Consider the following 16,484-nt stretch of genomic DNA (forward strand, 5'->3'; position numbering starts at 1 on the left):
CCCTTCTACGTGACTTTAACGAAAGAACCAAGATGATGAATCCCTGCAGTCACGAAAGCTTTAAATCGAAATTTAATCTAAATGCAGTTGTTACCGATGTGGTCCATGGTTTGGTTCGGGTGGCCGCAGCCACTGCGATGTGGGAAGGAGGTGTACGCGGCTGCGACCGGTCACTGAATCGCGGTTGGTGGAACGTTTTCTTGGCAGATCAAAGCCATGGGGCGACTGAGCCGAGGCCGTTGTCGTCATCTTGCTACCACACACGAGGATCTGGTGCAATAATATTACGCGAGAGAATTAGCGGGCTCAAAAAGAGGGTCATCGTTCAGGCGGAACTTTCTTAACACGTTCGAAGATGTTGGCGATCGTTAGCACAATCGTGAGCTGCCTCTTTTGTTACCTACTCGGGTTATCGTATGTCATTCAATTAGCACCGTAATTCGGATTCAAATTATTTCTCCACCTTCCTCGATAACGGAGAACCGCTCATTAAATAATGCGGTGTCAAACGTACCCGAACGAGAGGCGGCTTTTCCCACCTATGCTGGGATGGAGATATGGTGCATTCACAGTTACCGTTGGCTCCTTTGCCATAAATCATTCGTATGATTGCTGCTAACAATAGGTAGCCAACTGCCTTAAAATTTGACATCCCCGTACATAGTATTAAGATGATTTTGAAATTTCGACCGAGGGTTGCCTTTTTGTGAAACTGCTCACAGGGAATCTCATGAATACTGCCTTCGTTGCGCTTAAATGCGTGGATTACAGCCCATGCTACCAGCCCTGCTGACTTTGTAATATTATTATTACCACGTGATTTCTACTCGTATTTCCGATAGTGACTATGGTGTGCAAAACACGGGCGCTTAATTCATCGATCGGAAGTATCCCAAAGGGTTGGCGCAGCCAGCGTTTTTTAAAATACACAAACAAAGGAAATTCCGCTTGGTGAATGTGTTAAAGGCAACACACACACACACAAAACTACGGAGGCATGTATAGTTCATCACTAGCCTGTGACAGTTTCCATTACAGAGACAAAGAGTGTTCCAATGATGCTCTCGGAAAATTCATTTGTTCGACCCCAGTAATTTTACATAATTAGTCACGTACGGATGACTGACCTACACGCTGCCGCCGGAACAATGAAACCTGCCGGTCCATTTTACACCCCCCCACCTCCTTCCTCACCTTCTCCCTTGCTTGTTCCTGGCCACAATTAGATTTTTTTACGACTAAGTACCCCTTTTGCTTTCAGACATCCGAAGGAACGCGCGCGCGGTAAAAACATTTTTTGCAAATATTTACATTGCATTAAACGAGTCGTAAAAGAGGTGTTGTTTATGCGGCGCCACGAATTAATGGGAGAAACCTGTGCAAGAATTTATTTTTTCATGCAGAAATAGTGTTTCTTCGTAATGTACAACATTTTTATTGCTATTTAAAGTTGTTTGTAATTTTCTTCTCAAATTTACACCGTTTGCCGCGCTGTAAATTGCACGTTACATATCACCGAACTGCGCGTGTTAGCACGTTTATTCCGTTGTTGTTTAGTATGGATTTTATACTTTGTACCCTCGCATCTGCATTCACTTTTCCCCCCCCCATGCGGTATCTTTCAGACCTCTCGCAAACACATATCTCTTCATCTCGACGAGTTCTCTCCTGGCCTAAATAAAGTTTACAGACTCTGCACGTACTTGTCCTTAGCACGTGTACGTTTTAGAACAAGAGGGTTTTATCTTTCTCTCTCTCAATGCAATACCAAGCCTGCATATCGCCCCACACTCCTGTGCACACCGTTTCAATCTGTGCTCCATTTTTTTGTTTTCGTAATCTATCTTCAAACCGTTAAGCAAGTGGGCTTGGGGCAGGACACGTCGCTGTGAAGGATGATGCTCAATGCTCAATGCTCAAAAGTAACGTGGGAGTGGTAGCCAACGGAGGGGAATGTATATGTATATTGAACTTCTTTCAGGATACATGCATAGATGTTGAAATTTCTTTCGCAGCGTACTTAGCCAACCGCGCTAATTGGAGGTGCGAGGGAAGGACAACAAAACTAAACACAAAAAACAGTTCTTAAGAAATGAGTTTTCAATCTAGATTTAAAATCGTAAAGCTCCAGTGGCTTCCTAACATCGGAAGAGCGTTCCAGACGGCCGCAGAAGCGCATCTGAAAGCGCGCGATGCGGTCACCATCTTTGTTCGATGGCTGGCCAAAAGCCGCCGTGAGGATGACCGGAGTTTGCGTGACGGCTTATGCTTGACGATACCAGGTTCCGATTTAAAGCTTTCGTGACTGCAGGGATTCATCTTCTTGGTTCTTTCGGTAAAGTCACGTAGAAGGGAGATAATAAAATAAAATAATACAATTATCACGACGTTTCGGCCACAACACAAGCAGTCGTCCTCAGGTGAAGAACAGGTCTGTCGGAAAGACAGCGTCTTCTTCATTCAGACGCTGTCTTACGAGAATTGTATTATTTTATTACGTTTTATTTTTATTATTTTATTATCTCCCTTCTACGTGACTTTACCGAAAGAACCAAGAAGATGATACCAGCTTCGTGTGCCGGTGCGAGGCGGATTGTTACATTGCAGCGTAGTGACGGATAGTGACGGCTTTGAGGCATTTATCCAGCAGTGGATAGATTGTGCCTGCTGCTGCTGATGACGATGGCGATGTCTACCTAAATGTATACCTCACAGAGTTGAGCAGCGGCAGGGGAGAAGGCGGGGGTGGGCTGTGGGGCAGGGTGGTTGGAGGAACCTAATTTGTAATGGCAGGTGTGTTTAAAGTTTAGAAAAAGCTTGAGGGATTCCGCTTGTAATTTGAAACACGGCGCGAGACAGGTCGCTGCACACGCGGACGCGGGAAATGTAGTGTGTGGTGCATGGCCCTCACCTGGCCCCGTCGCTGAGATTTATTGGAAGGATTTTCCGAGATTGTAAAGCAAGGAGAGATACGGCTCAAGCTTCCTACTCTGTCGAGTCAAAGTCCGAAAGTTTTTTCACCTTCTCCTCGGGATCGTTTTGTAATAACAGGCGAGCGGTTGAACATTCTTGGTCGGTGCCTTTTTTTTTTTGTGCGGTTAAGTACACGGATCTCTTTTTTTTGTGTCTTCGGGCCGCTTTTTTTTTTTTGAAACCCCCGATACTTTTTCACTGAACAGTCAAAAGAGCATGACTCAAGTCTACTTGCGAAATGAAAATAGTTGCAGCAGTTTCATTCGGCATTACACTTGGCCTGACGAGTGCACGTCTTCGGGCCCCTTTTTTATTCATGGAAAGCGTTCCTTTTTTCCTTGTGCACAGCTTAGTACAAACGTTTAAATAGTAATAAAAGCATTGCACTCACAATCGCCATCAAAAAATAACTGCTGCTCTCTCTAAACGAAAGCAACATGAAGGGTCCAGCGCGGCCGGCCTTTCAGCTCGTTTCATATCCCGCCCGATCTCGTCGCGGCCACATTTTTTTGCTCGTTAATAAATAAGCGTAAATAAATAATGAAGCTCAAATAAATCAAAACCCGCGTCTATTTCACAACCGACCTATTAGCTCCTGCTCGCCCCGTCGTCCTTTGAAGCCCGCTTCTCTTATCCGCCGCCGCGTTTTAACCAAGGGCCCCTCCCGATGTCTGTAATTATTATGTCTTGCCCCCCCCCCATCCGTCTCCGCGTTCCCCATCCCCGTCTGCCAGGGTGGACCCGATCCCAGTTTGACACGCCCAAGCCCCCGGGTCACACGCGCTTTGTGTGCGTCTCCGACACCCACTCGCGCACCGACGGCCTGCAGATGCCGTACGGCGATGTCCTCCTGCACGCCGGTGACTTCACCGAGCTCGGCCTGCCCAGCGAGCTGCGCAAATTCAACGAGTGGCTCGGTGAGTGCCTCTACCCTGACGGTCCGGCAACAGAGGAGGAGGGGGGGGGTGCCCCTCGCCCACGCCACTGCTGGGGGCGACGGCCTCTCCTCTGCGCCATTGTCGGTCGTGCGACCATACTTCGCCTAATTCGCTCGCTTGCCTATAGAAGGATGGGACGTGCCACTCCACTGCTGGATGAAGGGCTCCTGCACGCGCCGTGATGGTCGTAGGTCACCAACCCGCACCGGCCAGCGTGTTTAGTGCGGGTTTGGCGAAGGGGGTCGCAGGCCCGGGACCGGTTCGGCACTGGCGATAGCCGTGGCCACTGCGCCACCACCCCACCCCAACCATCTTAGCCGTGTACACAATCCATGCGCTGCCCCATTGGAACAGATGCAATGTGTGGCAGAGGCCAGTGATGCCACGTCGCTGAGACCCCTGGGAAGCGAGCGGGCTTGGCCCATGTCCCCATGTCATTCTCACCAGGGTTGGCCTCCGAAAATGACTTTAGATGAGCATGGCCTAACCTGATACTTGCCTACATTCACCTGAAACCATTGGTGGGGGGGGGGGGCGGAGTGGTGGGGGGGGGGAGGTGGTGGGATGTAAAAATGCAGTGTTTACTGCATTAAAACGGTGGATTCTCGTGCGAATGTGAGACGGGAGGTAATCGCTCGTGCTGGCGGGAGAGCACGACGAGACGCACGCCGGATGGGTGAGAAATTCCCTCGTGGTCTGGGACTCCTTTCCTCCAGCAATTCCTGTTGCTATATCCCTGCCCCGGCTCAAGTCCATACCCAAGACCTTTCCTTTTGTTTTCTCTACCCATGGCTGATTGCCCTCTCTTGAAAAATAACAAAGCGAAAAAACAACCCCGATATTTCTGTAGGAAGTCTTCAGATTTGGTTCACATTTCCATGCTACATTATATTAATCCAAATTGCATGGGACTGTATTGTGCTTGAGATGTCGAGTTCAAGTTTATTTTGTTTAACCAGGTCAGAATTCTGGAGACGAGGATACGTCTCATTTACACCGAAAAGACAACATCCAAAAACAAATAGGATGATGTGCAGCAACGAAGAAAGAGAAATCGGTAAAAAAAAACACTCGTGCAAGACGCCCGGTTACCTGTTCCCAACAACTGGTCTCGCGTAGCAAATAAGAGGCAGCTCCTGAGGGGTGGGGGGGGGACACGCAGAGCTTCGTTAGCTCATTGGCTGACTTGTGACCGTCGTTTGCCGTTGCGCAATTGCTTGCAGCACCGCAATGTTGTCGCGGCTGGGCGTTTACGAGCGGCAACGGCATCAAAACCTCCACTCCGCAGAGTGCGCGACTGCGGCGGTGCGGCAACCGGCTCTGCGTGGCCGCCCGCCGGCGGACGTGCGATCGCAAGTCGCGACTCTGTGAGCCAGCAAGAGGATTCGGCGGAATAAGCCGATGGTGTGTGTAGGGGCGCCACGGTGGCGACATGTTAACCGTCTCGCCTGGCATGCAGGAGGTCGTGGGTTCGGTCCCGATCCTGACACCTGCTGTATATTTGTAGTTTGCATGTCTCTCTCCTTGTGGTCGCGTGGGTTTTTCCTCCGGGTCCTCTGGTTTCTCCCTCCAGAAATGTGCGTTTAGAATTTTTGGTTGCTATAAATGCACTTTGTTCAATTATCATTAGTAGGCCTTACCTGGTAAAATAAAAAAAAATTGTTTGTTAATTGTTAGTGGTTAGGTTTTCCCATCCATGAACCATAGCAAAGGACAGTACGAGGGGCCCAAAGTGGCGTTGCGAACGAGTTACAGCGGGTCAGGATTGGCGACTTGGGTGCGGTGCGCTTTCATCGTTGCGGATTGTGACCTGATCACGACTTTGTTATTCGTCATCATCGTCAGCCATGGTCAATCCGCTGCTGAATGAAGGCCTACTCAAGCCGTCACAATCGCTCGCAGTCCTCCGGTGTAATAATCCAACCAGCGGCCACACACGATATTGTTGGCTCGATTTATATATATATATATCTACACACACACACAGGTTGTAGAAGCCGACCTATTTATTTTGTTTGTGCTCGTGAGATCAGGTACGCTGAACGTCGGTAGGGTCCTGTGCTTTTGCCGTGAGAGGCCAGTGAGTGGCAACACGGGTGTGACCGCTTACGATTCAAATATAAATCCAAAATGATCAGGCCCATTACTCGCATGGAGCAGCCGAACAATCGGTAATTGAATTCCCAAGTGTCAATAGCCCAAATTCCACAATTTAAATGGTTTTCAGTAATCAATTGCAATGGTTTTTGAACGAAGCAAAAAATACCCGTTCCATAGCTGGTTGGCTTCAACAGCGGCTTGGGGAAACTCATGATTTACAACTTTTGGCACAGCCCATTCTATTGCAGACTCTGCACCCAACGCACCCTGTGACCTCTCCATGTGCTTTCAGGGATTGTGGTAATCAGATTACTGTGATACATGCCTCACTTAATTTTTATTTGTTGCACTGAAATGATGTAATAAGCTTAGAAAATGCCACCTGTCTCTGTGCTGCAGGGTTTCGGTTTTTTTCCCCACATTGCACACACGATGCAACTTTCAGCAAGTGCTTGATATATTTACTGTACATGACAGTAACAAAAAATATATATAAATGTACGGAGCTAAATAATCCACATCAGCCAAGATTAATCCCGCTGCTGGAGGAAGGCCCCTCCCCACTGCGTCACCATATCTCATGGGTTCTGTGATGCAACAATCCAACAGAGCGATGCCGGATGAGCCGAGTACAGATAAATAAATCAACACGTTATTCCCACGCAGAATTATTGTTCAGTGGTGTTTTGACTGCATTTTAGGTTATAAATCCATGGTGGAAATTCCACGTAACTACATTGAGGTTTTGGTGGTTATGTTGTACAACTCCCCAATGTTTTTTTCGGGTTGTTACCGCATGCTGTCATGCACGATGTCCGATGTTTTGCTCCATCTGCCTAAACAATTCAGTTCAGTTTTGGTAGAATCCCAAAGCACATCGGAGCACTCCACATTACTATATTCGGAACTGGTTTTGAATTGGACAACTGCTGCTGGATTAATTTTGGAACAACCGAGGCCAGATGATGGGATAATGATGAATCTGAGACTGGAGTTTGGGCTCGAAAGCCTTATGGGTTGCCATAAAATGTATTTCTCTGTTGATAATTTATGCACACATTAGGATTATAGGATTTTAAAATAATATTGCCATTGACTCGCTAGAAATCATTACATGGTGTAGTATCGTTACGATCAATGGTTTTTGCTCTAAACTATGATAGTGTTGTTTTAATCAATAATTAAAAATCTATTGTCCGAAATGGTAACTATTAATTGTTTTAATAGCTTTTTTCTCTGTTGCAGCGATGTCTTGTACGTTAGCACAATGCCAAGCATGTACCTATGCGGACACAACGGCTGATTTGGAGGCTATACAATTCAGATTTTAAACTGCAATTCGCATTCATGAATGTTCAAATTATTCTTAAGTACAGCATAGATTTGTTTAATTCAAGAACGTAAAAGAATATTTATTTCGTATTATGAGCGACCCGATTGTAAAGCAGATCGCCCAGGCAAAAGAGGTGATATTTTTGTGCGTCTCAATGGGCCTGCATTTTCATCTCCCAGTTAAATAAAGAAATAAAGGATCAGCATCCTATCCGAACCGTTATTTTTACACGGAGCACAGTAAACAAAGCCTCATCTCGGCTCGCTGAGAACCAAGTTGCAATCGCTCAACATTGCGGAAAGCAAAAACCCACTTATTACAAAAAAAAAGCACCGCATTGTGGTTTACCTTATAAACGGCTGTCACGGAGAAATATTAAAATAAATTGAAGCGTCAAGTTACATGTCAAGTTACATATAGCAAAAGCCCCCAGCTTGGAATTTAGTTTCTTGTGATGTGCACGCCACTTTCCAGACATCCGTCACTGTTTGGAGCACAAGCAGCTGCCTTTAATTTATTTATATTTGTCATATGTGTATATATGTGTGTGTATATATATATTTCTCTCCCCTCCCAATGGCACTCCAGGCATCGTGTGATGATGACAAAGTATTCCTTCAGATCACTCACAGAAGTGGATACTACAGAGCAAGGCCGTAATGATAATATATATTGCTATAAAATATAATTCTGTTTATTTGATTTTGGTTATGGTTGGACTTTATTAATCCCTAATCTCTGCCATTACATACAACGAAACAATAAAAGGTAAAAAAGAAAAAAACAGAGCGATGTAATACAATACACTATTAGACATTATTGTAAAAAATAAATAAAAAGTCCATCCTATGTGTTAGTGAATTTTTTTATATTTTGGGCAGGAAATGGCAGGAAATTCGTTTTAAAATTTTATTTTTTTCTGGGGGGGACCCCGAGACACCCGGGAAGATATTTGTCCCCCCCCCCAATGGCTACGGCCTTGCTGCAGAGAGATCCCTTCAAGTCACCTCCAGTCCGCACGGTAGAGGGCAACACCGTGAGAGTAATGTTCGTCGCTTGACATTCATATGAATGTTTAATCTCTCTCCTAGTTGCAAGTTAGACAACTTACGTTCAGAATTAAAATGAATGTTCAGAGGTTTTTGTTTCGCGTGCAGTCATCCGTGATCGGGCCGAGACCACAAACTCACTACGCTTGAGAACCAGTTTTTTTTTCACAGGCGCCTATCTGGATTTGAACCCATGTCCCTCGGCGTTGCCGGCTCGGCGCTCCGACCTCTGAGCCATCCGGCTGCCTCTGGAGCAGCTGCATTTTAACGGCCACGCTAACGTTCCACGGGGGGGGGGGGGGGGGGTTGGTGTGGGAGGAGAGATTTTGCCGAGATTCTAGCGGCACTCCACTTGTTTGCCGCTGACGGCGTCAGTCGAGATTGCTACTCTCACCACTTGGCATCGGTTCCACTTTGTCATTATCGTTTCACCATCTCAAACACCACTTATCTAAAAAGCAACACTAGATGGTTGATTTCCCCAAAACATGCAAAATTCAAGCGCTCGGGCGTACACACACACACCGATGCCACTGCAACTACGAGGATCAAGGGGCATAAACTATCAAGTAAACCTCGGTTATCCTCGCAGCGGCTTTTGGTTAACCATCGAACAAAGATGGTAACTGCATCGTGCCCTTTCAGATGCGCTTCTGCGGTCGCCTGGAGCGCTCTTCCTTCTGATATTAGGAAGCCACTGGAGCTATGCACTTTTACATCTAGATTGAAACCTCATCTCGAACCCCTTTTTCTGTTTACTGTGTTGTCTTCCACACCTCCGATTAGCACGGTAGGTTACATACGGTGTGAAAGAAGTTCAACGCACATACATCGGCTGTGCGACTTTACCCCACCGCTGCGTTTTTACACGAACAAAACACCTGAACCAGCTGCATTTAACCCCTGCACGTGATGTATGCAAGTATGTATGTTGAACTTCTTTTGCACCATACGTAGCCAACTGTGATAATCGGAGGTGCAGGGTTAGGCCAAAGAATTAAACGCAAAAAACTGTTCTGATGAAATAAATTTTCAATCTAGATGATTTAAAAGTGCTCCAGTGGTTTCTTAATATCGGAAGAAGGCGTTCCAGACGGCCGCAGAAGCGCATCTGAAAGTGCGCGATGCGGTAACCGTCTTTGTTCGATGGTTAACCAAAAGCCGCTGCGAGGATGACCGTAGTTCGTGTGATGGTTTATGCTCCTTGATCAGTTCAGCGATGCCCTGTGTGATGTGGCACTGCCAACACCGTGTACATTTGTCAACGTGGCCTCGAACTATCGTATTGAGTGACGGTAACGCCGGTATATTGCAACCGCTATTAAGGTACGCTTACCGAGGTTAGGATTTCCTAAAGGAAAAAAAAAATATCTTCACAGTGTAATGCAGTTTGCTAAGAAAGATGTTACTCGCTATATATATAAATATATAACTTCCACAGAGATGAAAAGGTTCAATAAAATTCAGGAGGAAAATGTGGCCTTTCGGTGCTGCGAGGGTGATTTGGAGCCGGTCGGGGGGTGTGTCGCGTTATAAATTAAAGCGCGGTTTGGTTGACCGGCTCCGAATTTAAAGGGACACCTGTTGATAATCTCAAATGTTTGTAAAATTGCTCGGATGGAAATGGAACGAAAGCACGGGGTGGAAAAAATAGAAGAAGACAAAATTCACATGCTGCTGATTGGCGCCTTGATGCGGCTCGTTGTAATAATAAAAATGATGATAATATTTGACAGCCCTTTTGTCCACACACACTCTTTGATGAGGGCCTCCTCATGCCGTGTCAGCCATGGGGGTTGTTTGACAATTCTCCACTGCACAGGTCAGTGGTTGGTTGGTGAAGGGGGTGGGGGCTTCAGATAACACCCCCCCCCGCCTCCCCAAGGCTGATGTTGGCCATGGCTGAGAATCGAACCAAGATTTGCCAGCGTTTGTAGTGCAGCACACAAATCCACCACGTACACATTTCTTTAGCTGCAAGATACAAACATGTAACACTAACGATGTTGTTAAAAGGAGCTTTCTTTTTCGTGATATAACAGCTGATTTCTTGAGGATTTCAGGACGTCGGTAATTATACGTGCAGGTGATTCGGTTTCCTCGACAATGTCACGAGAGAGCCTTCTGTGGAAGAAAAAAAACCGCTGCATTTTGGGAAATCGAGCATTGGCCCACGTCTCGTCTGGCCCCCTTAACGCAAAGTGCATCGTTGCATTTGACCGTGCGATGGACGCCGCGTGGCCCGTAACATCCCGGGCACACGACGAACGCAAAGTATCGCAGACGTTGGTTCCGGGAAAGTGCCTACACGGCCATCTCCCACAGTTGGGATTGTTTTTCCTCTCGTCTCTCACTCTGTCCACGTGTTTCTCTCTGCTGCTAAAGTTGTGGCTTGCTGCCCGGAATGTCAATCGTGCCAGTGCTCCGCGGCTCACTGCGGTGGGGACCGCTCGCAAGGGAGAAAAGTTTCCGGTGTCGTTTCTCGGGCAATTTAAAACGTGTCCCACGCTTCCGAGAGTGCGGTTCACCCCAAGCGGGCGACACGGAATTTACGGGGCAACGCTTTTTTTTACACCGGCGGTTTCGGCGGCAGTGCCCCACTCAGGAGGATGCTGCCGCCGTGCCTGCGGCGTTAACGGTTGGCACGCCGGGCTCGGCAATCCGGAGGGCGTCGCTTCCATTCGATCTTCCGGCACGGCAGTTGAAACGCTGGGCAAGTTTCGTCATCCGCACCCCAGGCTCCTGTTCACCCAGCGGTATGAGCGGCTACACCGTGGCCGATCGGCAAAAGTCGTACATGGTGGGGTAAAGCGTGGGCAACTCCCAACTCTTCCAAGACATCTGACCAGTGTGGATGAGTCGGCCAAGTTTTCTCTCCAGGGGCTCTATAGAACTCCCCCGGATAGAGGCCGTTTCACCAGCGGTGGCGTGAGAGCAGGCAATTGAAGGGGGGGGGTGCACCCTTGGCCTTTTATCCCTTTGAAAGGTGTGTGTATTGGAGGGAGTAAAGTGAGTAGGCGGTCTCTGAGCTATCTATGTGCAGTCTGAATGTTCTCCCCTTGGATCTGTGGGTCTTGTCTAGACACTTATTTCCTCTGGGCTGTCCCGACACCGTGACATTGAAAGCTTTGTCAAGTTGAAGGATGAGCAATTTTCAAATCCTGCCACGTGTCTTGGCGTGTATCTGGTGTCGCGGAGTGATGAACCCACCACGTTCGCATCAGTGTCGGGATGTTAGGAGTTGGGCCTTCCCATAGTCCCGTGGATTTGAGATTTTTTTAATGTATTCTTCTCTGGGTTGTTCACTTCCGAGTTTGGGCACTTTGCCGCCACGCATTTCCCATCAAAATATGTGTCGCTCTATAATAGCCACATGACATAACAACCGTTTATATCCACTGCCATCTATGCGGTGCTCGCTTAAAAAAAAACAAGCTCTTACAAGGAATTAATATGGCAAATCTTGCACCGTAATCGCTCAAGGACTGAGTAATGTTGTATGTTGTACCACTGCTTAGGGTTTTTGCGGTCGGGGTCGTACAATGGTGCGGTGGGCGGGTTTTCGGGGTGGTGCCACGTGTGGTTTGGCGTGTGATGACTGGCGTAGGCGACCAAGATACCAAATAAAGCTGGCAAGATGCCGGCAAATTCGAATGCCATGAGTTTGCTTCATTTGGGCCGAACTGAACAAATGTATTCAGTTCCCGTTGAAGCTCTCAGTACGTGAAGCGAAACGTCGGGCATCATGCCGAACGAGGTGCGGGTAACAACCCGAGAAACACATCGGGATGTCTATGTTGCTAGAGATACAGAGCAACGTTTAGTTTAGAGGTTATGTATTGTTTGGGTGCCGTGGCGTGTTGTCCTGCAATTACAGGCGTGGAAAAATGAAAACGTGGCAAGCAGTGCAGACCTCTTAGCGGTGCATTTTCTGTAAAGCTCCTGTTGAGGATTGCAAGGCGGAGACTAAATCACAGCACTTTTCCACCTCTTGTGAACTGTAGTGAGAAAAATAACGGAACACATTTTTAGTTTAGTTTGTTTGTTTGCTGAACTGGCATCCAAATCCCGATTTTTAAGCGAAAGTGATGGGAATCGCTGGCTGTATGAGTCAGCATCCTACCGAGATTTCAAATCAATAATACATTATTATTTTGTGCTGCGGGGGGCAGCTGTTGGTGGGGTCAAGAGGGGGGGTAGAGCTTTGGTCAATACACTTTGTCACGTGGGAAAAAAAAAACCGCTTGCAATTATAGTATTCAACTGTGTGGATATATAAAAACTAAATTACAACCGCTTTGCCAATCCACTGGTGGGTGAAGGCTTCCGTGTCTCAAGATCTTTGACCATACTTCACCAATAATGGACAGCACGAGTTGATATCACTCGCCACTAACTCAGGTTCCAAGCGCTCCTACCCAGTGTGTTTGTGTGAGTAAACTGATATGAATGTGAACTGTGGTTACAAATCAAATGTTTTTTCCAACTTAAAATTAATAAAAAAGTGAAATTGCGATCATAATTGGCTGTATCTTCCATCAATGACTACTGGTCACAGTCATCTAAGCTCTCACAATGCAAGACATTAATATAAACTATATATACACTATCAACAGCATTCACAAAGTAGGAGTTTCCACATTGAGATTGCGTGAAGAAAGCAGTAAAATACAAATCAAAGATAAGGAGTTAGACCAGAAGATATTAACTACTTCGCATGGTATACTGGAGGTTGTGGGTTCGTTTCCGACCCTTGACGCCTGTATATTTGGAGTTTGCATGATCTCCCCGTGGTCGCATAGATTGTATCCAGATCCTCCGCTTTTTACCTCCACATTTAGAATCAATGTGCATTTAGAGCATTTGGCTGCTATATATTTCCACGTGATAAGCCACTTCGTTGGGCTATCATTTGTGGCCAGGTTCCTTCTGAACAAGAGCTAAACAGCTCAGTGGTCCTTACCTGGTAAAATAAACAAAATATAGTTAATAGTTCTCAGCCAAGGGATTTACAGCAACATTAGAAAATTAACTCTGGTGGCTGATAGACAAGAGTGCTTACAGAATAGCGGCCAGGGGAGAGAACGTGTCCTAGAGGACGACCCTACGTGGAGATGGAGCGATGAGATCGGCTCGTGTGCAGGAGCGAGACGGATTGTAGCAGCACTGGACTGTGAGGGAAGTGTGGGGGGAGGCATTCATCCAGCAGTGGATAGAGAATTGTTGACGATCACCATTTCTGTGTGTGTGTGTTCACATAATCCTTCATGTGGCTGGTGCGGTTACACAACTGTGAGCTCTCGCAAGGCCTTTCTCTCAGTGCTTTAGTCATTAAACATGTTGGTGTTTTACACGGCACTTTCCATTTATAAACTGCAGCAGTGGCTTCCGTAACCATTTTGGGACACTGATGAAATGTAAATAGGCTAATGCTTAAATGATGATTGTTATGAAATTCATTTCCACGTCCAATTTACGTTTTGCGGTATAGTTTCCGAGAAGGTTAATCCGCTACACAACACGGCGGATTCAGAGGTGACGGCCTGCGAGCTTTTTCATATATATATTTTTTTAATTGCGGAGCACTTTACTGACAGTGTCCACATATCTGTGAATTTATATTTGCAGTTATTAAGCGAGGGCTCTCTAGAATGGCTCCGTCTTTTTTGCGGGTGTGGGGTGAGATTTTCGTGTTTTTGGCCATTGTTATATTCTGATGACTGCTCAATTTCACGCCTTGAGTGGCTTTCCGCAAATTTACTGGCTGGCCCACTGAGCATGTAATCTAATTTTCTTCTCGATGGTTGCATTTCCTGAACATTGGACGCTACGTTTTCCAATCTTAACAGCTGGGCCCCTCCATTTATCTGCGGACAAATGTTGCCCCACACGATGTCACCCCGACAAGTCCAAAGTATGAGGACGAATTATGCACTGCCATGGGTGGCACGTTGGACTTGCAGTCCAGGAGTTTGCCGGTTCGATTTCCTGGCACGGCAGTTGAAACAACGGTGCAAGTTTTAATAAATGCCTCCCTGCCTCCGTCCGTCCACCGAGCGGTATAAAATGGCTTACGCCACAGTTAGCCGTTCGGCAAGTCGCGTGCATTGAGTGTGGAGTGTGGGTGCTGTCACCTCTTCCAATACGTCTCGACCTGCGTGGAAGAGTAGGCCAATGTACCCTCTACAGGTGGTCTCCAGCGCTCCATCTAGCAGTGGCCCTTCGGCCGCCGGTGGTGCGAGAGGGCCATTTGTAGGAAGGAAAATTCGCTTGCATCCATTTGCTCTTTAGTTTTAACAAAGGGTGTCCGTGCGACGCGATGACGTTCACCGTCACGTGGCTCTTAGTTCTCTCTGCGAGTGCGCCCATGCACGAGCACGCACGCACGCCTTGTACCGGCGGTGCGCAAGCAAGCCCTTTGTATCACTCGGCTCTGGAAAGGAAACTTAATGTTGAAAAAGGCTCGCAAAGAACGGAGCCCAAAAACAGCATTGACGTCACCTTTTTTTCATCGTGCCGACGTACGACGGGGCTTAGTTTTTAATCCGGGAAGGAGATTGGAGTCGCATGTGTTGCTGTCAGGTGATTACGGAGCAACGCGGAGGATTTCCTCGCCCCCGGTGTGCGAGGCCCCACCCCCCTTCCTCCCTTGTCAGCGTGATGCAGTGTCGCCAGGCTACAACACAAAGTGCTCGCCACAAATGAACGGCAATACCTCGCGGATCTCGTCAAGGAGCGTAAACCATCAGGCGAACTCCATTCATCCTCGCAGCAGCAGCAGCAGCAGCAGCTTTTGGCTGATCAACAGACTAAGATGGTCACTGCATCGCGAGATTTCAGATGCGCTTCTGCGGCCGTCTGGAACACTCTTCCTTCCGATGTTAGGAAGCCACTGGAGCATTGCACTTTTAAATCTAGATTGAACACTCATTTCTTTAAAACTGATTTTGTGTTTAGTTTGTTGTCCTTCCCCCGCACCTGTGATTATCAGTTGGCTACGTACTATGCCTCTGCAGAGATCCTGGTCTCCCGATTAGTTATTTCGATTTTGGAAGAAAAAAAACGTTCATCTGTCTAGCTGTCCATCGTGGTTTGGATTGTTGTTCGGCGCGATGTCTGACATTTCGCTCCACGTGCTAGGAGTTACTTCAGGAACTGGATCATTCGGTTAGACCCAAATAAAGCCGACCTATGGCATCCACAGCTTTCGGCTTCGAGGCACCTACTATTTGGGTTGTGATTTCTTCAGCCACTGAGTTGTTCAGTTCCCCCACACTTGCAGTCGTAGTTCCTGAAGAAGGCACGTGGAGCGAAATGTCAGACATCGTGCCCAACAACACGCGCGGTACAATGTCAAAGCGGGGTCGGGGAGCCATAATAACAGCACAACCGCAAAATCCTAACCCAGTCGTCTGTATTTTTTTTCCCAGCATCAAGTGTCAAATTGCGTTGCTGTCTTTAACAGAGATTTTATCTGCAGCAGTGTTGACCTCGTAATTGATGACGACGATGATGACGACGACGATGATGATGATGACGACGATGATGACGACGACGATGATGACGACGACGACGACGATGATGACAACGATGATGACGACGATGATGACGACGACGACGACGACGACGATGACGTCTCACCCCCTCTCCTTAACGCCTTTCGCTGCCCCAGAATTCCGGTTCGCCGTAGAGGGAGAGAGACGGTGGCGCGAGAGTTCACGCCCGCCCTCTTAGCGGCGGCTGTTCGTCGCAAGGCCGACGTGCGTCCTGAGGAGGCGAGGGGGGGGTTGGGGGGGTTGGGGGGGGCGGGGGGGGCGCCGGGGGGGGGGGGCCGCCCTCATCTCGGAGGCGGCTCGAGGAGGGATCCTATTTGACCGCAACGACCCTTCGGTGTGCCGCGCGTTCAGGTTGCGGCGCTGAGCGGGACGGCGTTCCCCCGCCGCCCGTCTTGATCGCTTCCTCGGCGAGGTTTGGAAGCCGTCCTCGGGGTCGGCGGCGGCGAGTGGCCGCGCCCCCACTCCCAGCGGGGGATCGTCTTCGGTGTGCGTCGGAACTTTTCCTCTCAGCATAGCTGTGCCAGGCTGTGAGTGA

At 47.8% G+C, this 16,484-nt stretch overlaps 1 protein-coding gene across 1 annotated transcript in view; it reads left to right on the forward strand.

Annotated features, from left to right (window-relative positions):
• LOC133351541 (metallophosphoesterase MPPED2-like) overlaps positions 1–16,484 on the forward strand; it is a 53,836-nt gene that overhangs the window by 9,547 nt on the left and 27,805 nt on the right. Inside the window, 2 exon segments of the mRNA XM_061566838.1 lie at positions 3,708–3,720; positions 3,722–3,890. Of these exon segments, the coding sequence (XP_061422822.1) occupies positions 3,708–3,720; positions 3,722–3,890 (182 nt within the window).

This window comes from Lethenteron reissneri, chromosome 37 (genome assembly GCF_015708825.2).
Source record: "Lethenteron reissneri isolate LAM-NWPU_2019-01 chromosome 37, ASM1570882v1, whole genome shotgun sequence".
Lineage (NCBI taxonomy): Eukaryota > Metazoa > Chordata > Hyperoartia > Petromyzontiformes > Petromyzontidae > Lethenteron > Lethenteron reissneri.